The sequence below is a fragment of the Anopheles darlingi genome, chromosome 2 (assembly GCF_943734745.1).
Source record: "Anopheles darlingi chromosome 2, idAnoDarlMG_H_01, whole genome shotgun sequence".
NCBI classification, from domain to species: domain Eukaryota; kingdom Metazoa; phylum Arthropoda; class Insecta; order Diptera; family Culicidae; genus Anopheles; species Anopheles darlingi.
The window spans coordinates 26,773,281-26,796,902 of record NC_064874.1 but is presented as its reverse complement, the minus strand read 5'-3'; the positions used below and the strand labels follow the sequence as shown (position 1 = coordinate 26,796,902).

At 48.9% G+C, this 23,622-nt stretch overlaps 2 protein-coding genes across 3 annotated transcripts in view; one reads left to right on the top strand and one right to left on the bottom strand.

Annotated features, from left to right (window-relative positions):
* Positions 1–23,622, bottom strand: part of LOC125947935 (acetylcholine receptor subunit alpha-like 2) — a 45,950-nt gene that overhangs the window by 9,567 nt on the left and 12,761 nt on the right. For both annotated transcript variants that reach the window (XM_049673502.1, XM_049673501.1), the window contains exon 4: positions 19,231–19,411. In XM_049673502.1, the coding sequence (XP_049529459.1) occupies positions 19,231–19,411 (181 nt within the window). The remainder of the gene's footprint in view (positions 1–19,230; positions 19,412–23,622) is intronic.
* LOC125947929 (carboxylesterase 5A) lies at positions 8,039–10,250 on the top strand. The gene is made up of 3 exons (XM_049673491.1): positions 8,039–9,200; positions 9,272–9,899; positions 9,965–10,250. The coding sequence occupies exons 1-3, from the start codon at positions 8,096–8,098 to the stop codon at positions 10,113–10,115; spliced, it is 1,884 nt and encodes a 627-aa protein (XP_049529448.1). The 5' UTR covers positions 8,039–8,095; the 3' UTR covers positions 10,116–10,250.

The following is a 23,622-nucleotide window of genomic DNA, read 5'->3' as shown; positions in this document are numbered from 1 at the left end:
GGCAGGCCGTAAACCTTACCAGGACCACCAGAAACCAACGCACTGGCACGCACGGACGGCGTCGATGGCGTCGGTGGACCATATCCTTGCCACCGTTAAGTCACACCCTGCGTAGTGGTGGTGGTGGTCTGCAAAGGGTCTTCACATCCTCTAACTGACTACTGGCGACGGAAAAGGGTCTCAGAATCCCTCCTTCGCCGCCCATAGTTGGATGGATGGATGTGAATTTGAAGTGTATGAGTGCGTGAAAAGGGTGGAAGCGTGATAGCGAGAGGGAGGGGGTGGTATCCACAAAAAGGGATTTCTCTCCATTTTAAAAAGAAATAAAATAACACCGATCCGCACCATCCCAATCCTTGGTTTTTTCTGCATCTTCTTCTCTTTTCTTGAACCGTGCCACGACGACGACGACGACGACGACAAATCGTTGAAAGTGAGGGGCTTACGGTGGGACGCGCTGGTGATTTGGTGGCGCAGGTGATAGCAGTCGCAAGGAAGGAAGGAAGGAAGAAAGGACGTTGGAGTGTGCGGACACGGTGAGCTGCACATAATTCGTATCGCTCAAGATGCGTACCATTTTCCGGCCAACCAACCAATGACCGACAAAAGGGCGTCTCACTTGCCGAGCTACCGCCGACACATGATGCCTGCTTCGATGACGACGTAAGACAGGCCCGGAACCGGTCGAATCGGTTCTACCCAACGACGGCTTTTGGATCGGTTAAAAAGCTACTCACATTTTTCTTCTGTTCCTCGGGGAGTGACGCCCGTGCCCAGGCCCATGGGTTCGCGATTTGTGGGGTACAAAAAAAACCGGGACCATACCATATCAGCCTCTTGTTGACCCTCAAACCCATGTCCTTTCTCTCACTCTCTCTTTCCTCTCGCTTGCTGCTCGAAAAAGGGTTGTTGTGAAATTATGCGTTTCAAGCGCTTTTTTGCTATCGGCTATGCGTCGTTAAGATTTTCGGTCAGAAAATCGCTCCAACGAAGAGGATGCAGGGAAGGGAGGGGGGGGGGATTAACATCGAGCGTGAGTTGGTGATTTTTCCACTTTATTTTGTCCACCTCACTCCGTCCGCACTCCGTTTGTTTCGTTTTTATTTTTCGGCAAATTTACTCCCTGACAGCGAGGAGCAACGCACTATACGTCTCGTCGCTGGCGTGGGTCATCTTCAGATCGTCAGATTGACAGATGCCAGCCCCCTTCACGGTGGGTCACGGTGACTCCTTACGAAATACGAAATGAAGCGAAGACAGTCTCCTTGATTGTGTTTTCTTCTTCTACTCTTTCTTATTTTCCGTCACTCACATGACACAACAACGACTGCTGGGTGTAAAGGTCGGTATGTGTGTGTGGATGTCCGTTATCTCATTGGTCGCATCATTTTTCACACCATTATATGCTCTGAGCGCGCGCGCGCGTGCCTCTGTCCCGGGGTATTCGTTTCATGTAGGGCTTTGGGATTGATGGATCGGAGGAATATTTTACATTAAGCCCAGTATCCCGAGCATCCGAGGCCCTGAACCCCGAAGAAATCTCACAGCAGGAGGACCGGCAGCAGAAAAAGAAAAAGCATAAGCACAAGCGGATTATACGCTGACCAATCGAAACACACGCATTGCCATTGGGGGTTTACAAATCTGTCCCACCCAAAAAGCGCACGATCCTGGTGCGTCCGTTATTTTCTTTGTTTTTCTTTTTCCCGGTTTATTGCTTGATTCGTGCCGAGGTTTCAGGGAAAAGAAAAATGTTTTTCAATTTGAAGCAACCCAACGGTTTCAATCATTTGTTATCCCAGCTCGTGTAGTTTATTTATCTTCCCAATGCCCCAAAGGAGCATGCAGGAGATCCACTGCCGGACTGGCTGATTGATATGGATGTCGCTGATGTCAGGGGAGATATGGTTGTGAATGAAGTGATGCGTTGCGTCCCCTTTCTACCCCCCAGGGGCTGCGTTCGAGGCTTTTTGGGCAATCGAGGATATTATTGGTGTGTTTGGAATCGAATGCCGTATGGATTGGGTTCGCATAAGTGTGTCGCATTCACACTTTTTTAGTGGCAATCAAGGCAGTTACTGTCTGCACTCTTATGTCGGTGGTAACAAGTGGTTTGATGCATTTTTGTGGTCAGTGTAATGTATGTGTCGGTCGTAAATGTTACGGACTTAACGGTTGCAAATTCGTAACGCTATTAAGTTTGCTGTTTAGAATAATATTGCATTTAGAAGATAACGTCGCAATTTCCTTTCTCACTTATTCTTTTTTAAATTTGTTAACAATTTTTAAAAGCAATTATAGAATCGAAAAAGAAACGGAGGAAATTTAAAAAAAATATTCGAAAAACATTGACTTTTATATCTGATGATTTCGCGAAACTAAATTCCCAAAACTATAGTATCTGTGGCGTCGAATAGCGTAAGCTCCTTTTTAAGCATTCTTAGTTATTTCAAATATAAGATTATTAATTTCTACAGTTAATGCGGTTGAAATGCGCTGAAAATTGGATTTCATTGCTTCATTAAAGTATGGCATTGTATCTTTGTAGCTGTTATCAGTCCACGTCTACAGTTGCTAGCGAATAAAATATATTAATTGAGGTAGCTTTTACAGCTGCTACATTCGAATGAACATATTTCCAACATACTTCTAGCACCATTGCTTTAGCCAATTGTTTTGAAAAGGAAAAATCTAGTAAAAATATTAGACGACAAATTCATTTACTTGCAAATGGTGATAGGCGAAGCTCTTTAAATAGACTAATCCTATTTCTAGTCATAAAGTGTAAATACCGATAAGTAACAAAGGCGTTAATTGTTTGTATAACGAGAATTTTATGTAGTAGAATGTCCATTTGCAACTGTTTGCTCAATATTTTTCGAAAACCACTTCAAAAACAGGATAGCAATTAAACTTTGGCCTGTTTAGGCTATAGCTACAAATAGTGGGGGTCACCAAAATCCCCGATTATCATTTCAAACCGAATTGGTTCAGTTTGCATCGGAGTAGCGCACGTTCGTTTGAACGCTTCGCCTTTACGATGCATTTCGGATAACACTTACGAGAACGTTTTTGGCAGTGTTTTAGATACGATCATCATCGGATTAGGTGCAAATGGGTGCTCAAGACCCCAGAGACCCGCTCTGCCCCTTAGGTCGGCAGCATCAACATAATATTTTGTTTCGTACCACCACCACTACTTCGGTGCATCACCTTCACCACGGCATTCGCATGGCGCACGGTCGTCGTACGCTGCATAAGACCGGGTTTTTGGAAGATTTGTTTGCCCGACAGAACGGCACTAAACATTCACACATCACCCCCTCCCCCGGGGTGTCCCAGGTCCCCTTCCACCCCTTCTTTCCCCACCGTAAGGTGTGGCGCGCGATTCGATCGAAAACTCGCCGAGCTGCGCTTGGAACAAACAATTCAGAACCGTCCGTCCGTCCGTCCGGCTCTACCGTTCTCCACCTCGCGAGCAAAGGAATGTCCTCCTTCTGGCGTTGCTCGTCGGAAGGATCTCCGACATTCTTGCCACGGTACATGCCGGCAACCGAACACAACAAGATGCTGTATGCCGACCGACTAGCCGACCGACCGACCGGTCGGTTGGTTGTTTGACTCACCTTCTCGGACCAGCGTCCGTCTGCGGCACGCGCACGGCGTGGAATACCCATAAATGTATATTGTGCCGTGGCCAGCCCTCGTCGGTACCATCTCGTTGGCATCTCGTTTGGCGAGCCCTGTCTCCTCGCTCCTGATCATCTCACTCCGGCCCCCGACTGACCTTTGGCATGTCGGCATGTGGCAGCAGCAGCAGCAGCAACCGCTGGCGCTGACGCTGGTGCCATGGCAACGGGAGGAACGAAACCTATTTCCATGCATACAAATATGAAATTATGAAAATCGTTGTCCCCGCGACTGGCAGCCCGGTCCGAACGGCGGACGGACGGAAGGGCGGTGTGGGGGAGGGCCCCGGGATGGCCACACCGAACCGTGAACCGAGACTGGATGCGCAAGGAATGCGTGTATGTGTCTATGTGTGTGTTCACAGTTGAAATGAGGCCCAAAATTCCGCCACGCATCGGCCAGGGGAGGGAGGGCGACCCGGTCGGTGTGTTACAGAACTTTCCGATCGCATCAGAAGGGGAGCGAGGAGCGAGAGGGGAGTTCCGGAAATCATAAAGTTTCATGAATATGAAACGCCATCCCCCCGTTCCCTGCCGAACACATTTCTTGTCTCTCTCTCTCTCTTTCTCACTCTCTGTTATCGCCATGGAGGAGAAGGAGGCCCTCATCCCATGTCAAGCATTCCCAACGAAAAACTGGATGGCGAAAGCTCGCCAACCAAAAACCAGTGAGCCTGAACGGTGACCCCGCACACATGCTCTGTGATTATGCTGCTACTGCTGCTGCTGTGTGTGTGTGCGGCCGTCCGATAACGCCTTGCCATATGTGTCAACACGCATGCCAACGCTGCATCGACAACGACGACGACGACGACGACGACGACGATAACACATTCCTGCGATTGTTCCGAACCCCCCGGCCACCGGGTTATGCTTCGCAGCAAATCATGACAAATCGAAGACATAGTGCTCGAGAGCGAGAGAGAGGGAGACAGACACCGAACCCTCTCTCTTTGGGTCTTCGTTCCAGCGCGAATACCACCAGCACCACCACCACCACCACCACCACCACCACCACCACCACCACCACCACCACCACCACCAGACTGACCGCGACAACGCGAATGGGGAGACCAAATTGGATTTGAAATGATTTCCCAATAATCCGTGCCGTGCGGTTGGACGGACACGACGGATGCTGTTGCTGTTGCTGTCGCTGTCGCTGTCGCTGCTGCTGACTGTGGCTGTGGTTGCAATGCTCTAGCCTTAGGCGGTTCGATCCGTTATGAATTATTAACGTGTTCGATTAAACGGTGGCCGCGCATCGATCGATTGTCCTCCAGTGCAGTGCTCTGCCTCGCTCTCTCTCTAGGACTAGCCGATTGACACTAACTTATAGTGGTGGTACTGTGAGGCGCGCTCGAACCTCGAACTCAATCTCAAAATAGATCCGTTTCGGTGACGAGTTAGTCCGTCAGCCAGCCAGCCAGCTAGCCAGCTAGTAGATAGTTAGTTGGCAGCCGCTGTTCTCCTATTCCCTTAGCAGCCAAAATGGTCGCTACGTGGTTGGTGGACAAAAATCGTTTCATTTTGCTTTACGGCCTGGCGGCCTGCTGCTGGGGTTTTCGGATGGCGAGAGTTTTTCGGGCCGTTCATTCGTCTTTCAATCTGATTACAACCATAAATTCTGCGATGCGAATTCGCGCCCCCGGGGTTCGTGTGATCGCAGATGGCGGTGGCGGTGACGGTGACGATGGACCGGATGGCTACTTAGATCGCCGCTTGGCGCTTGGTACGTCAGGCCCGTCTGTTTTCTTTGGTTGTCGTGGTTGATCGCGACGACGTGGTGGTGGTGGTGGTCGTAGTAAAACTAGTGGCCATAAAGTCACCAAACAAATGCAGCGAAACTGACACACACACACACACACACACACACAGACACGCTGGACTAGTGGTCCAGCGGTTGCCAATCGAATGCATCCAATATAATAGTAACGGAATAGTTACAATAATAATAATAACAATAATAATAATAATAATAACAGCAATAGTAACAATAATAATAGTGGCAATCGTGCAGCGGCGAAGCGAAACGAAGCGCAAAACTCCGACTAGTGCTCGACCGTAAACAACGGGCGATGGGCGTTGGGAAAAGGGTGGCAGGTGGGTGGTTGTCTGGAATCCGGTTCGCCCGGTTCGCCTAGGAAATGGCGGGTTGGGGCAGATGGGGCGAGGCTATAAAATGCCGGGCAGCATTGGTCGTAAAAAAAAAGAGCTGGCGAGAACGATGCCACCGTTTCGCCGCCATCGTCGTCGTCGCCCTCTTCGCCGCACGTGCTCTCAAAGCTGCCCACCCCAAGTGGGGTGAAGGGAGGCGCGAAAGGTAAACAACAGAAAAAAGGAGAAGAAGGAGTACGAGGAAAACAAAAAAAAATTACGAGAGGATATCCTCAGAGGAGCATACGGTGCTGCTTGCCGATTCCGATGCTCTATTCCGCATAGCGAGGGCGCGAGCGGGCTCGCGATCGTGTGTGTGTGTGGTATGCTGAGTTGTTCGCACCGTTTGCCAGTTCCGACTAATTTATTACGTTCAATTTGCGCACTGGAAGGCTGGGCTGGGCCTTGATGGGGGGGGAACCGGGGTTGCAATTCACGCCAACGCGCGAAGTCGGATAGGCTGGGCTGCTGCGGATGCATTGTGGATTGCACCGGGCGGTGGGGTCAAGCACAGGGACATGTGTGAGACGTTCTAGGAGAGGTGCAGGTGGCGAGAAGGGCGGGATCCAACCGACCGATGCGACATATTTATGGTGCTGTTATGGTTGATCCTTTTTATCGCTCGCGTCTCGATGGAAGAAGGAGAAGGTCGATGGTGGTGGAGGAGTAGCATCGAGGTAGCGACGATTCTGTTCTGTTAGGCCGGCCGGTTCGCCGGATTGTTGATAGCGACGTTGCGCACGTGCACACACACACACACATAAACACACAACAACACAACTGGCGACGAATGCAAATGGACAAATGGTGGTTCGCCATTTGGTCTACACGACGTCGTTTGGGGGTTGCGCGGAAAGTCTCTCGAAAAGGTGGTGGGTGGGTACATGGCCCAAAACATTGGTGCGCGGGGCCGTATGAGTTATGTAGTGTTTGTTTTTGAGCTGGACAATCGGATGATAGCGTTGCGAGGAAGGCCATAGAAGAAAGGGAGAAGGGAGTGGTATCTTTGGTTTGATCAGACAGGTCGAGCTTTTGTTGTTGCCGTTAGTGAAGCACCTTTTGTGAGCATATACTTGTGTTTGATTATGCGATTATGATTAATATGTTTTCAAATGTTTTATTTAAATGCATGAGATTCGAGCGGAGATTCCCTTGGAAACCCGTTTTGCTCCTTCGATGTCAAGCTTGGTCATAATTTTCGTTTTCGATTGCTGCAATTCCACAATCCGAGAAGTGAACGAACCAAACGATAAAGCAAATGTCACGCAGCAGATGCCAGCGTAGTTTTATGAGCTAGTGGCAGTTCAAGATTTTTTTTTTATATTGGCTCGTTAAAGCACAAGACCAATCACATAACTCCGCGTTATGTCCTCTTGAGTAAGCTTTACACTAAATCGATTGGGGAACAATTTTCATAGAAGAACTATTTGCAGCCTTTTTTGCTACATGCACACGTTCCACGGACCTCGCTTACATTCCTTTACATTATTATCAAGTCTTCAGCGAGGACGAACGCGTATTACCTTGGAGATGGTAACGATGAACATAAAAAAGTCACAAGATTTTAAACAAAGAACGCATTTCTTTGGAATGGATCTTTAACTATGGATAAGGAGAATTCACAGATTATATGCCAAATATTTGAAGGTTTAGCGGTTAAAACACAAATACCTTTATTTTCCGATAAACGAAAACATCCTGTTGCATTTTGAGGTTTGCTTAAATGCTCCACAAATTCGATGGTTTCTCGGATCGTTTACAAAAGCCTACTTTAACCGACTCTCCTTCAGTTATGGGCTAAAACTCTGATCGTTTAGTTTTTTCAGATATAACTAATTTACAACACTAGAATGTGTTATCGATTTACATCGATTGTATCAAATTAAATTCCTCTTTCAATAAAATGAAAGCAAAATATTATAATTTGAGTAATTATTCGTTTCACCAACTCTTAGCAAGCGACGACGTATCGAGGGAGACGAACGTTTCAAATCTTTATCCGCAAAACCTCGCTCCCTATGAGAGGACCGTGGCCCGATTATAAGTCACTCGGCCCCATTTTTTTGCATTGTCCGATAAGAAGAAGAAAGTAGTTGACCGCACTCTGTACCATATCGACGCACTTGGCCTTGGATATCGGATAGTCCGGGCCAAATGGTCTGCCCTTGCTGTGCTCAGTAGCTCTGGAGAGACCGACGGATAGAACGTCTATCCAAAGCATCATCCAAGTCCGTGTATCCGTACATACCATGTACGTAAGTTCATCGTTAGCGTGGCTACTGTGCGTGGCCACCGCCATTGGCCCCGGTGAAGCGATCGTCGGTGGCATCCGTTCCGCCGTTCCACCGCTCGACGATCCGGTCGTGTTTGTGCGCGTCGGTGGTCGAGCAGCACGCGTCGAAGGCACACGGAACCGTGCCACCGGTCTTTACTCCTTCCGGGGCATCTACTACGCCGATCCACCAACCGGTGAGTACCGGTTCACGCGATCCCGTTTCCGGCATCTGAGTGGCGATGTAAATGCGACACGCAACGGACCACCCTGTCCTCAGCCGGATCCAACCAATCCGTACCGTGTCGTCGGTAACGAGGATTGTCTGCTGCTCAACATCTTCACACCCCAGATGCCGGACGAGACGACGGGTTTGCCGGTGGTTGTGTGGATCCATGGTGGTGGTTATCGTTACGGGTCCGCCTCCCAGTACGGTGCCGAACCGCTCACCTCGAACGGAGTGATCTTTGTACCGATCCAGTACCGGCTCGGTTCGTTCGGTATGATCGGCGATGGAAGCCGGGACTTTTCCGGCAATCTGGCCCTGCTCGATATGGCAACGGCCGTCCGCTGGGTGAAGGATTATATCGGTTGGTTCGGAGGAGATCCGGCACAGATTAAACTCGTCGGTCATGGTTCAGGTGCGACCGCGGCCATGGTTCTGGCGTCTTCCACGATGGCACGCAGTTCAGTGACCGGAGTGGTCGCCATGTCCGGTTCGTCACTGCAACCGAACGCTTACGAAGTGGAACCGGTCATGGCGTATAAGGAGGCCACCGGGAAGCACCGTTGCATGGCCGGCAATGAGACGGAGGTGGTCAAGTGTCTCCGGATGCACACGACCAACGAGATCGTGTTGATGGATAATGAGCTGCAGACGGATCGGTTCCACGGTGAGAAGCTCATCAATGGGATGACACCGAACGCGGGCGTAAATCCGATCGTTGAGGAGAAGGATGATGGCCGCGGATTGCCCGGATTATTAACCGATAAACCGGAAACGATCCTGAGCGAGGGGGACATTCCGAAAATTCCGCTGCTGATCGGTGTGGCCAAGGATGAGACGGCGAATGCGATCGATGGTGAGTATTGTGGTACTTTGATCATTTGACGTCATTCTGATCAAGGAATTGTTCCAATCACACACACACAGTGAAGGAAGTCCAATCGGTGTTCAAGGGTGCCACGAACTTCCTGCGCAAAACGAGCTCACTGGTCGGACTGGACGCTTTCCTGAACGTGGAGAAGCAACTGTCGGGCCTGGATACGGTCGGTGGCGTGCTGAAGTTGGACAAATACCTCGAAGTACCGAATGGTCTCGACCCAACGGTGGTTCTGGGTAAACTCATCGAAGCAACGACCGATGCCATATTCAATCTTCCGGCCGTTGTGTCCGCCCAAGCGTGGAGTAAAGCTTCGCAAGCTTTCATGTACAGCTTCGATTATCGATCCGAGAGTACGCGTGGTAAGGACTTCCTCGCCGGACTACCGATCGTCAACAAGAGTGGCACAAACGGGGCACCTCCCGAAGCGGTAGCACATGGGGACGAGCTGGGTTTGCTGTTCGATACGCAGGATCTGTTCGGCAATCCGGTACCGACGGCTAAGATCACCTCACCCAAGGATCAGAACGCTCGGAAGTCTTTCGCTTCGTTTATCGCAAAGTTCGCTTACCTCAACACGAGCAGCATGCATCAGGATAACGTGTTCAAGACATTCTCCAGCAAGGGTACACCGTTCGTGAAGATCGGCGAGAAGATCACCGTGGACAATGATTTCCGGTAAGCACTGGATAACTGGAGTCTCAACTCAGGATCACTCCTTTATCATTTGTTCCCTTTTGCAGCTTCTGTCAACTATCGCTCTGGGGAGCACAGCTCGAGTCCCTCAAGTCCATCTCGTGCTCCTTCCTTGGCCAAGGGTTAGGATCGGTTAGCAAAGTGGTCGGCAATGTGCTGCCACCGAATCCGGTGTCCGGATTTCTGTTCGGTGGCTAGTTCGTGGACTCCCGACAGCTCTACTACATTCCGATTGACTGTTTGGCGCGATCACGTCGTAAAGTCTGTACTTTATGCCGAGCTGGCACATAAACTTCGCGAACTGCGTGGTTCTAATAAAGGTTCTTTCCACACAAAACACTACCCTCGGAGTCGGTCGTTCGAGTCGAGTCCAGGACCGAGCGTTTAGTATGTAGCGTCTTTATGACCTGGCCGGGGCTGGGATGGGTTGGGCGGTTAGTTGTGTTCCTCCGGAATGACATCCGAAATGGCAAACCACCGGCTCGTGGTCATAGCGGCATTTTGATTAAGTAGTTCTAAACGTTTGCTCTCTCTCTCTCACACACACACACTGTCGGGCGCGCGAACTCTCAACATTGCCACTATATGGCCAAGTTTCTGGAGAGTTTTATTGGACCACTTTCCGGGACGGAACTGTCGCGTCCAGATGCTGTCCCACGTCCCCATCCCACGCCGTGACGCACATGCAGCGCATCGAAACGAACGACCGTTGGCGGAGAAGTCGTTCTACGAGGTTAGCGACTTCTTCAAACGAACTTCTTCTCCACCCGACCACGGCGCGGTCCGTAAAACGTCGTGTATATCACTTTTATTACATTAATATTGGAAGAAGCCCGAAGGATGCAGGAATTCAATTTAGTTCAGACCAGAGACCAGAGACCAGCGGGGACCAGAGAAGCCCTTTCGTCCTCCGCGGCGTCCAACTACGTGGCGTTATTGTTCAATAAAAGTTCAATATACTTAATACGCCCGCAATTTGCATATTGAATGTGGTGCAGGTTTTACAGGAAACAGGTAGCCGGATCAGCCGGTAAGCCACCATTTCGTGCCTCGGAATGGGGCACAAGGCGGTACCTCTTATGCTCCACAGCTGATGATGCAAACACAAACACACACAGAGACAGGAACAAAGTGCACCCAAAAAAAACGCAGACACTGTGTGCTCTGAAGCATTTTTTTTCTTCCTTTAGGGCATCTTTGTGTATGTGTGTGTGTGTGCCTTTCAGGCTCTCTCTCTGTTCCTTCTATAAACTATATCCCTCCTGTTCATTGTTACGCCTGAGGGCCTGACCCTAGGTGGACCGAAAGCACCATCCTCCCTCCGGGAAGGAATGATGCGGTGGTTCCGGTTTCGTGAATTGAATTACACGAAAAGATGCAATTTAATGATAACACGAAAGCATAAATAATGCTGCTGCGTTTCTGCGCTTCGCTTGGACCGCTTGCTTTGTCGGCTGGAAATGGAACGTGAAGATAGATGGGACGCGATTGGAGGGCGACTCGCTGGCTGGCTCACTGGCTGGCTGGTTGGCAGGCCATAAAGAAGCATGAGGCCCGGAAGAGGCTGGAAGGCCAGTAGTCGGCTGGTTGATGCAAAGTTAGTGCTGCACTTCCACTTCCACTCGTCTTTGTCTTCTTCTTCTACTCGAGACCGACACTCCAGCGGATGCGGCTGCCCTGCTATCACCCCAAAAACTAGTGTCGGGCTTCTGTTTTTCGCTTGGCGCTTTTTTGCCGTTTTTCGTTGTTGTTGTTGCGTTGGATAGTAAATTGTGCCACTGGGCACCGGCTGGTGGGGTGCCTTGGCCACATGGAGGCTTAAAAAGTAAATATGGTTCGCTTTCGGCCTGCGAGATAACGCGATAATACTGGAGACCGGATCCCGGAGCCTGCGACGATATGGCCGGCAGCCATTTTTCGGTTGGTTTCGGTTGTGCAGTCAACTGGAAGTCGACGAAACCGGACCATCAGATAGGCCGGGCACGATAAACGGGCGCACCAGCCTGTGCCCGGGCCAGACCACCGTTATCAGACAACAGACGACGAACGGCGCTCGCAGGCTGGCTGGCTGGCTGGCTGGCGACGACAAAGACGACAACGACATCATGTGGATGCTGCGGCAGTACCCGAGCGCGATCTGTGCAAAATCATCGCGAATCATCGTCGCGATGAATCAAAGATGGCTGGTCGCGGCCTCGCGCGCAAATTACCTTCTTCTCGAGTGGAGCGTCAGTCTGTCAGTCAGCCAACCAGTCAGGCAGTAGGCGCGGTTAGAGGCTTTTAAAATGGCAGCAAACAACCACCTCCTCAGCACAGCTCGAGTGTGTCTCGTGGGGTTCGAGTTGCCGCACGAAACTTATTAAATTATGACGATGAAGCATTTCCGATAAGCTCTCCGTGTGTGTGTGCTTGTGTGTATGGGTGCGAGGGACGTGTTTGTTAATGTGCCTCGCGGGGTGGAAGGAACGGTGTGTGTGGTTTGGGCGCTCGAGCAGCCAGTTGTCCGCCGACTCGCTGGCACCGACTAGAAATCGTCTATAATTCACGTCTAGAGGGAACCGAAAATAGGGGAGTGAGATGTCCGCGGTGTCGGATGTTCAAATGGACGCTCTTCTGCTTTCCTCTGCGCGGATCACCAAAGGCCTGACAGACAACGAAGACGACAGCAAATGGCAGCATAGGGCGTACAATTAGTAGCGCAGGGTGGTTGGTTGTGGGGAGTGGGGATGACTGGTTTACGATTACGCGACCGAGTTCTTATCAGACCGAGCGTTAAGTAACGTAAACAAATAATTAACTTTGACCATAGAATCGGCTGATTTAGGGGTGGTGGTGGTCCTCCAAAGGTCAACATTAATGTATTTTGAACAATATTTTCGCAATCCATACGTTCTGGTAGTTATGAGGTTTGTAGGTTTTTCTTTCCTTTAGCAGGATTGTAGCTTCTTTGGGGATATTCCTTTGACGCGCTTCCGTTATGCTTTCGAATTTCCCAGAAACAGATCACTTTTCGATTGTTCACTAGTTAGATATTTGGGGTTTTTTTGGTTTTAAAATTATTATTTCTCTGTTGAGACATTGGCCCACGAGAACTAAATTAAGCATACGCAACAAGGGTTCCTTATCTACCTGGACAAGTCACATAAGTAACATAATAAATAATGCAAGTGAGGGGTTTGTTTAAGAATACAATTTGCGAGATTGATGCGCTATAATAAGGAGTTTCCATTCCAAGAATAAGGTAACGTTCGTGGTAGTTCGGAAGATTGGATCGATTTCTCCAGGAAAGAAGAGTAATAGCTACTAGGGTGAAGCGTTTTTGAATCCATATCAGACCGTTCTTAGTATATAGGAGCACAAATCAAGGCACACGACAAGAATATTGCGCTAATTATGCCAAGAAAAGCCAAGAAAAGTTGGTAACTTGGTTTAGATCAATCTATCATGGGTTGCTTCGGTTGGTAAATCGATCAACTGCTGACTGGTGACAGGTCATACGATAACAGCAGGCGTGGTGTGCGGTTGCTGTATCCCGGGATTACACAAAATTCCAATAAATGTAACGATTGAAACCTTAAACCAACACAAAGTATGATCGCGATGAGCCCGAAATTGAATTTCATAAAATAATGCTTAATCAAAAATGGAATCTGCGTGTTTCTGGAGAACGGTAAGGAGAACGGCTGCATTCCCCGAACCTCAAACACATACACACAGCGTCGTGACGACTAAACACCTACTTAAAAGGATCGAAATGGAAAACACTCCTATAAACCTCGGGCAGCAATAAAGCGCTGATATTCACTTGGGGGGTAAAGTGGCCGTCACGATGTTTAATGCTTTCCTCCAAAGCGCTCGCGTTCACGCAGTCACTCGCCGTCGATAACTTTACCACCGACGTCTTTCTTTTATAGCCCTTTGAAAATGCTGATCTTAAAAAACTTTCCCGTTATGGTATGGGGCACCACGAGCGAGCGAGTGAGTGAGTGCGAGCTGGGAATAGATTTACATTTCATTTTGAATTATGCTTTATATCGTGCTGGCACCGCCCGAAGATTGATTCCAATCTGGGAATCCGAAGCGTGACGCGCGCAATGCTCGGGAGTATTAGAGGACGAGGAAGACGACTGAAGGCGACGACAACGATGGCGACGGTATGCTAATGTCGTCGGTGGCGGTTGACTTTTATTGGAAGAAATTCGTCAAGCATCAAGCTGCGGCGCACTGGTACTTGGTTGTTTGGCCACGGAGTTTGCTTCGTCCTTCGTATCCGCACTCCACGCAGTGCACTCGTCGTTGTCGTCGTCGTCGTCGTCGTCGAAGAGCAACCATTTACACTCCGTTAGGATGGGCTTTTCCCGATTTTATGGCACACGATCCGGGGAAAGGAACACAACCAGGGAAACAGTGTCGAGACAGAAGAAAACACACAAAAAGAAAAACGTGGAGGAAAAATAAGAAACTCTCTGTCTTTCTCTTTTGCTCGAGTTCGAGGCTCGAACGCATAGCGACGGGCTTTTGGCGAATACAAAACAAACAAAAAAAAAAACGCGCAAACTTGTCGGTGCAACTCAGACTCCCGGAGACTTCTTCTTGGCAGAACTTCTTGGACTCGGTAGCGACGTGTAGTATAGGTGGTTGGTACTCGATTTTCTTTTTACCAGAGAGCGAGCGAGAGAACGAGAAAGCGGAAAAGTTTTGCCATCGCGAGCCGCGCCTGGTGCTGGCATTCGCTTTCGTTGTTTCGCTGGTGATGCTTTCGGCCCCGGAGTACGGCTTATCGTCGTCCAGCATCTCGCTTTATGGGACATTCTTTTTATTTTCCTTCTTTCTACTTTTTTTCCCTATCGCTCGTTCTCCACTTCCACCTGGCTCACTCTGTCTCTCTCTCTTTTATGAGGTGCCGCCCGGTACGAGTTGCCGTTTGCACGGAAAAGTCACCAATTGCACCGCCCCCTCCCCATCCCAGGACGAAAGTATTCAAAATCATATTTTCGTCAATTTGTCTTACTTGCTACCGGCCGTGAAGGCGTGAAGGAGGGTGAAGGTGTCCTTTTTTTCGGAGGAGGAACTGCCGTTGTCCTGTTTGCTTTTCTTTACCATTTTTTATTTTGTTCCAATTCCCCGCGAGCGAGTTGTCGATCCCTTTTTTTACTTTTGTGACTATTTGTCTGTGTGTGTGTGTGTGTGTTTTTGGGTCCACCGATCCCTTTTTCTCGCTCGCTGCTCGCCTTCTCCATGGTTCAGCGAGGCATTTATTGCACTTTCGGTTCGACAAATAGCCGAATCGCGGACCGCGGGGACCTCGATTCAATGGCAGACAGTTATGGCGCGAAAATTATGTTTACCCAAAATGGAGGAGCAGGAGCAGCACCATCACCGCCTGGAGCGGTTCGTGACCTTTTTGTTTCAATTTCCTGCCCCCCCCCCCCCCCCCCCCCCCGTTACTCCGCTATTCATCGGCAGTCAACCATTCGGTTAACTTCATTGTTGAGCTAATTATTGCTAGCTCTTTGGATCGGAATCGTGTCCCCCGATGGACCCGATTGGAAATGACAAACATAGAAGCTACAAAACGGACATTTTGTCAACCTTTTCGGGGGGGGGGGGCTTTGGATGTGAAGTGTACCGTAGCAATACTTCTGTCCTCAATGAACTCGTCTTAGCATGACGGAATGTCGTATTTCGCGTGATCTACGAAACACTGTTTGCGGAACAAATTATTTCCCGTGTTCGGTGCTTCGATCGTCGAGTGATAAGTCAAGTCGGTGTCGAATTTGACATTACCGAAGCCTCATTTGTCACTGGCGATGGGTGGAATGGTGAGCGAGTCGCGTGACTCCTATCGACAGTGTCAAACGCCATTCTAAAACCTTGTGACTTCAACAGTCAACGTTTTACAAGCGTCAGGAGCGTGTAGTACACTACACACATTTCGATGAATCAAGCGAAATGGAAGGAGTATTGTGTTCTTTTCCCGCTTCCCTAACGATAACCAAGGGAGTCGCACACACACACACACACGCGCTCTTGTGCCTTGCGTCTCAATAAACCCGCCATGTAACGGTTTGTCAAGACTTTCTGTTTTCTTTCCCAGCAAAAAAGGGAGAAAGAAGGTGAAACATCGCCATTTTGCCAACATCCAAGATGGCGGGGGGAAGGCCAACGACGAGGTGAACGACGCATCGACAAAATGGTAAATATTTTCATTCCGCTGCTACCGGAAAGCCTTCTCCGCTGCTGCTGCTGGGGGGAAAAACCACTTCAAACATTCCCGAAAGCGACCCAAAGGCAAGGCGCCAACCCACGGGAGGGGGAACTGTTGACGTACAAGACACACACACACACACACATACACAGAGGCCGTGTGGCCCAACCACTCACGGTACACCCCGGGGTCCGTGTTGGCGTACAAATCGTGACTCGTTCATTGCAATCATTTCACCAATCAATTCAACCATTCAACCATCGGTTCCCCGACACCGACCCCGTGATCATCGTGTACGGGGTGGTTCGCCTGCTTCGATGGATCAACGCAAGGACGCCAGTGGGAACGGAATGTAAGGAAAAACTCCGGACTTCCGGAGAAAATTAACTGCCAACAAACAGTCCGGACGGGCAGGCAGGCAGGCAGGCAGGCAGGCATGGGAAGTTCGACTTCTGGCCTTCGTGTCTCGCTCTCTCTCTGTGGCCTTCGATTTGCGCTCTGCGTTCCCCCCTCGGTGCGTTCCAGTGTTGTGCTTCGTTACAGCAGCGCGATGATTGTTTGACAAAATAAGAAGTTTATTTTTGCTTTTAGCGCCATTATTAATTTTCCCCCTCCGTCCGTCGAGAGCTCGCGTTCTCTCCGCGATTCCTCGCTTTTCCGCTGAAGAAAAGCCAAGCGCACAAGCAGCGAGTACAAGAAGCAAACGAAGCTAGGAAAAACAAGCCAAACCACCAACGCGCACGGCCACGCTTGAGCGCCAGTGAATGATGGTTGGCTGAGATCGGGACCGGGAGACCGGGAGTTGTGGTAAAGGGGCAGGTTGGGACTCGTCGGAGCCATAAAACGGAACAGAAAATAGCATCACGTGAGAGGGAAAAAGAGAAAGGGAGGCTGGAAGGGTTGGTTTTGGTGGATGCTTCGCCAACCAGCCAGCCAGCCAGCCAGCTGACGCTGGTGTTAACTTTCATCCAATCCATCAGGACCTTTCGACGGAGGTGAGGGTGGGTTGCGTGGGCGTGAGGTATTCGCTTTGCCTGACAAAACTCATTGGCTCGTTGACAGCGACCCAGTTCATCATCGTCTATTTGCCGTGTTATCTGGCTCTTTATCATTTTCCCAGGAGGAAAGCTCGCGCGACCGAAGGACTGAGAGAGGCAATTTCTGAGCACCCCCGCGATGAGCGCATTCTTTTGTGGATTAATGATGAAAGTTTGCATCGCTGTTTTGCTGGCATTATTCGCACCAAAAACCGGCCGTGGCCAAGAGCCACACTCAGGCTCGGTCTGGTGGTCAACCGATGGTATTCCATCATGTTTTTCGCTTTCGCCGTCGCTTCGCTTCGCTTCGCTTGGCTTGACGCTTCGCTTTGTAGTGAAAGTAAATTCTTAATTATACCGTTTCGTCTATCTTGGCGAGATAGTCAACAACTTTTTGCAACTGGAACGCATGCCCGAGGCCTTCAGCGGGTAGGGTTGTGTCTTGTGATGTTTTGTGTTTCTTTTTGAAGTTGACGATGATGAGACGACAAAGAACATTTCAAGATAATAGTTGTAGCCGGAGCGGTAAAGGTGTTCCAATTTGTGATGTAAATTAGAGGTTTGATGAAAAAGTTTATCCATGCCATCGAATGTTTGACAGCAACAGGTCCGCTACAATATTATAATGTTCTAAATCTTAATTGTTTCTGAATTTGAAATAGATAATAGGAAACTAAGCTGATATTTCTTAACTAGCGCAGTTGCACCTTTATGTTGCTAGATAGCATGTTTGGAGTGATAGTTCCGTTTCGATAAATTTTTATAAAAAAAACACACCCCAATAGGTACACCAATTTTGCCATATTATAAACTTAAAATACAATAACCTTTAATGATCGTTTAGTTCCACATCATTTTGTTGCATTGAGGGTCTGATGCTTAAGTCCCAAAAAGTTTATAAAAAGCCTTCCAACAAGTTGGTTCGTTTAACTACAATTTCTTCTACCACTTTTAGTAACCTCGCTGTACTACTTCGTACTACTGCTAGTAAGATTCTACGAATGCGCCACTCGAAAAAGAAAACTTTTGTTCCCTTCCAGCATTCCCACACGAGGACACACGGTGCTGAGCCCGCGCCGTCGCGAATGAAAACTACATAATTAATGTTCAGGTTTAAGCGAATGCCTGATAATGTTAATGAAAAGCGTAAGCAACAACTTCAGAAGTCAAACATAAATCATGTCACAGTCCCGCTGGCGTGGCGAGCCGTTGTTTCTTTTCCTTTCCGCCCTCGTCGAGTAATCCCCTTTCCCGGTTTCTGCTGGGCCACAACGAATGGCTTTCGCTCGCAACCGGCGGGCCAAAAAAAAACCGGGAAGGAAGAACGGGAAATTCCTGGGGAATGAGAAAGAAGGGTTCCTTGATGGGAAGCACTGGGAATCGTCGCACCAGGAGCGCCTCGTAGCGCCTTGTGCTTGCCGCCTTAAGCAGAGTTGACAAGTCCTGTTGTTTCGGGTTAAATTAAGATTCATCCCCGCGAGAGCGACAAAAGCGGCCCGGAACGGGTAGCACCGAGGGACCACCGAGGGATCACATTCGCCATCTCGTTAAGGTCATCTCTGGGTGACCTGGATGGTGGCCAGACCAACAGTCTGTAAGCGATTTCGCGTTTCGAATTCGCATCTCATTTACGTCGCTTTCATTCGCTTCGATGGGTTTTTGGGATGTTTCGAGCATCGAAAAAAGTGTTGTTTCGGTCCCTCAGTAATCCCCACGTTGCGTGCGTGCGATGATATCAACGGTCCAGTTCCGTTGACAGCGTTCATGTTTAATGTAATGCGCAAAGTTAGTTTCTGTCTCCCCGGCCATCGGAAAGACCATTTCAATAAAGTACACCATTCGAATTCGCGATCAACGAGGTCCACACGTCCGGTCAAATCGACAAATCGAGCGCCATTACTCGACTCGAGATTTACTGATCCCCCGGCCCGCTAGGCTAATGGGAGGCGCCATTTAGGTGTCGGAAACAGCGACAATTAGTGCAGATTACAGCATCATCCGGAGAATGAATTGCATGAAATGGGGTGCCATTTGTAAGAGTTGCTAATCGTGGCCCTTGGGCACCTACCTGATTACCGTCGTACGTCCAGGAGCCGAACTTCATGAAGCAGGTCTGCTGATCGAAGGGAAAGTAGCGTACATCGATCTCGCACGACGACTTGAAGATGGCCGGCGGTGTCCAGATCACTTTGCCCGTGTAGTGCAGGATGGCTTTGGTCAGCGTTGTCACCACGTACTCACCGTCGGCACTGTGCGTGTGCGTGCGCGTTGGATGACAGAAAGCAAACGAGAAAATGATGAGTATTGCGGAGGGGATAGGTATTGGGTATCAAAATGTTAAAGGATAAAGTTTGGAGGTTGGGGACACGAACACCCGATAGGACGATAAGTGGGAACAGGGAAAAAAAAGGCAGGTCTGGCATATTGCACCAGGAGCCACCATGGAGCCACCAATCGCAATCAATAATCCATTTGGTGAAATAAATATGTCCGACCAAACGATGGCCAAGCGTTGCGTTGCGTTCCGTTAATCCTACTGCTGGTGGAGGCGCAGGGCGCGGATTGGTTCGCGGTGTTGTCGAGGGCGATTATCGGGGCCGGATTTTGGTGGGATTTTAACATCGTCATCGGGTGTTGGTACGCAGGTATTCGCGGATACCTACGGGACAGTATGTCACATGCGTCGAGATGCAAATGATCCAGAACCGGTCTGGTGCAGGTTATGGATGATAATCTCACGGGATAGAATATTCGCTTCCGGGGATTCTGCTGCTGCGTGACCCCCGATGGGGGAGAGGAAATTGATTTCCGCTACTCTAGTCTGCCAGGTGCAGCATCGTGAAGGCCAAAGGATGAGTGGTGGTAATGGCGACATGTACTATTGGTGTATATTGCTTCAATTTTACATGAGCAAAAGGTTATAGAGTTTTATAATATTGAGGAATTTCTGTTAAACATTGCGTAAGTCTAAAGTAAGTTTAGAGTGTGGAATTCATTCCTACAATCGATCGTATCGACCTTGCACCATTCTGGCGCAAAAGTGCAGTGTAACCAAAAAGCCATATTTGTATTCATGCAAGAATTACAATGCAGCAGCAAATCACAATCTTTATCAACCATGGAACCAACTCCCTCTCCTTGTTTTCCTTGTTGTACTCATACACAGCAAAATATGCTGAATGGTCGTATCGAGTAGGGTAAAGGTTAACAAAACATTTTGCAGCTTCTGCCACGCGCCACTCAGCCCCCGCCGCTTATTGTTGATCGGCAAATGGTGACAAATGGTCGGCTCGCCGGCGATAATGGCCCGTTGGTCAAGGGCATTTCGGGTGTTTTCGGGTGTGCGGCCAGCGTTGCTAATTCGCAAGTAAATATGCCCCGACATGATCGTGGAACGTGCGCTTTGGATCGACGCCAGAGCTTAGGACGTGGAGGTCGCCCTCAGGGCTTACATCGGACCAGTTTTCGGCCCCGAATTTTTGTTTGCACCGGCCATGGTGTGTGTGTGTGTGTGTGTGTATGTATGGTGCATGGGGCTGCTCTGTAGCAAGATAAGTGTTCGGTGTGCTGGTCGTGAGCCTGAATTTGGGGAAATTTCGATAGGGAGCACAGTGATAATGGAAGCAAATTGGAGTCCTGGTGGGTATTGTAAGCGGCATAAGCTCGCAACGCTGGCAGCTATTGCTTATCTGTAACAAATCCTTTTGTAAACATTGCTCAAATGAATGCGAATCGATAATGATTGGTCAAATTATTGCAACATTCGCACGAATTTTCTCTAAGTTAGCATAGAAATAAATTTTGTTTATGCTGTTAGATGTTTAAATAAACAATGAAATAGGTTAAACTTTGGCTAGGAAGTAATGTTTCGCATCTACGTTTGTCTCGATTATTTAGACATCGAATGCAGCACTTACATGCCTTGGGTGGTCTCAAAATGCTGGCCATCAATAGCCCAAAAAGCTCGCTGAAAGGATGCTAAATTCCAAATCCGGTCCGATTGTTTCGCTGGCAGTTGCTAGAGTTCATTCCGACGCACCACGACGCAGACGATTGATGTCGAGGGACGCAACCACAAAAGCGATTGAAATTAATTTCCCTTCCCCAGCATCGCCAACGTTAAGCTCTTTGTGAACGCCCTGGCCGTTCCGGGTCCCGGCATCTGTACATTAGCGAAATCGAAACCACATGATGAACTGCAGATCGTTTAGTCCATTCGTTCAGTTCCTCGCTCGCCGTGATCCCGGGGTCGGCCTGATCGATTTATTCACTGGCATCCCATTTCCGTATGAGGCCAGGGGAGGGGGGGGGGGGGAGGAAGGGTGTCTGGGTGGCCTACACGCTAATGCTCGCATAATTATGAGCGTTGATTAGCAGTGGGTACATAAATTAATTTCGGGGTGACAAAATATATAAATTTCAATTCCATTCATTACGCAATTATGGCACCAGAAACCAAAAAGCCCAAACCCCAGTGCTTTGGAGGGGAGGATGAGTGGCCGAATGGAATGCCCTTCGGGGGGTGATCGGACCATCGCACTTCAAGCACTATGCAAGCACCATAAATGGGACTTTAGTTTTGTGCCCGTGCCCGTGTGTGTGTTTGCATGGATTGAATTCGTTCTGTTACTTTGCTGCACAAATAGAGGCCTCGCGTGTTTGTGTGTTTGTGCAGCTGGCTGTCGAACTGTTACTGGTTGCATTCCGTTTGATCCATCATCCAACCATCCAAACACAAACTCCCCGCTCTACTACAAATGGTGTTTCCCCGTGCATCGCACGCCCTTTGACCTTTTGTGCATTTTCATTTGTAAAATTGGGAAAATGCGCCTCTCGGGTGGAAATTCCTGCAGTCCGTGGTGCTGAGTAACGGGGAGGCGCACTTGGAAGCACAATCGTCGAATGTGATAAATTACATGATATCTACTTCACTATACTGTTTTTTTCCCCAAACCGTTCAATCGTTACTCTCTGTGAAATGCAATGTGGAAAGGTTCTTTTCCGTTCTGCTTTACTGTATTCGCTGGTTCTAAATCTGCCAACACAGACACCGGCCAGTGTATGTGTGCGCAATAAAACAAACTGCAACCGAATTGGCATCGAATGCGTTTCGGTGATTGGCACTCGCGCTGGTGATGTGGCAGGTGGTGCAGCTGCTAAGTCCGGTGTTTAATGGCCATTCGATCAGCGGTCCTTTTTATCGGGAAACTCGTTGATGCATAGCATATTCGTAAGTGGATTGGTTTATGTTGTTTAATGTAACGTGTAAAGTTCACAGATCAAAGAACCCATTCAGTGACCGTTGCTAGGGCTAATATTGATCTGTCAAACGATGGTTTCGATGGTGCCGGATTGACCTCGATGTGGAAATATGTTCTTTTGATTCGTTTGGAGATTAAAATTAGAGAGCAGCATAAGGCTGCCGCTGTGATGCAGTCACTAACTCAGCAGCCAACATGGGAAATGAGAAAACTATGCAAAAAAAAACACTTTTCTTTTATCGCCTATCCGATAGAATTCGGTTTGACCCGATTGTGTCGAAAAGTTTTGGCAACATAAATTTGGTTTGGTTCGTGGCGTGGCAAAACGATTCATTATTAGAACTATCACTATCAATGTCAGGCAGTCATCGGCCGGCAAACGAACGGCCTGCCGTTCGATAATGCTTTCAGTGCTTTGGGAAATTGTTTCACCGACATTTGTGTGCGCATTTTGGGTTGAAGAAAATGCGACAGAAATTCCGTTCGACTGACTGTCAAGGATCGTTTGTCAAGGAAGTTTTCCGCTAATATAACGGATGCCATTGAGCGTACTCGATGCCCAGCCGGCACGTAGATTTGTTTCGGTTTTGATTTGGTTCCCCTGAATTAGCCGGGCATCGGGTGCTGAATCGTGTTCGGTCGGTGACAGATGGCATGCGAAAAGTTTATCGATTTTTCCAGCTTTCAGCGTTAATTAAATGGAACACTCATTAGCTTGTAAATCCCCCCCGCACCGGGGGTTGGTTTCGGTCGTCCACTGGCTATGCATAAAAAAGCTTTTTAAATAAGAAATCTCCGGAAAAATAAACCGGATATTTCCCATCAATCGCACTGCCTCGCCTGGAGGATGATGAGGCAGTGCGAAACAGAGAGAGAGAGAGAGAGAGAGAGAGGGAGCATAATCCATGGACAGATGGAATTCATGTCGTAAATAAACGAACTCATTATCACTCGCCCCTAATTAACGGGCCTCGTCCTGTCAAACGCTTCTCGGCAATATTTGGTCCTTTTTGTCCTAAGCACTGCCATTGGTGGTCCCCTGCCCTTGCCCCTAAAAAGTGGCGTTAACCACCCTCGAGGAGATCCGAAAGTAAAGCTCTCCACCTCAACCTCACGCCCGTTGTACGACTCATCTACATCGCTAATACTCCCATTAGCATACATTAGCAAATAAATTAAATTCCATCTTCGGATTCGGT

Excerpts from the sequence above, each read along its gene's own strand:
- LOC125947929 (XM_049673491.1), top strand. The coding sequence starts at position 8,096 with ATGTACGTAAGTTCATCGTTAGCGTGGCTACTGTGCGTGGCCACCGCC. Across the intron at positions 9,201-9,271 it reads GACGGCGAATGCGATCGATG|TGAAGGAAGTCCAATCGGTG; the intron begins GTGAGTATTGTG and ends ACACACACACAG. Across the intron at positions 9,900-9,964 it reads ACCGTGGACAATGATTTCCG|CTTCTGTCAACTATCGCTCT; the intron begins GTAAGCACTGGA and ends TCCCTTTTGCAG.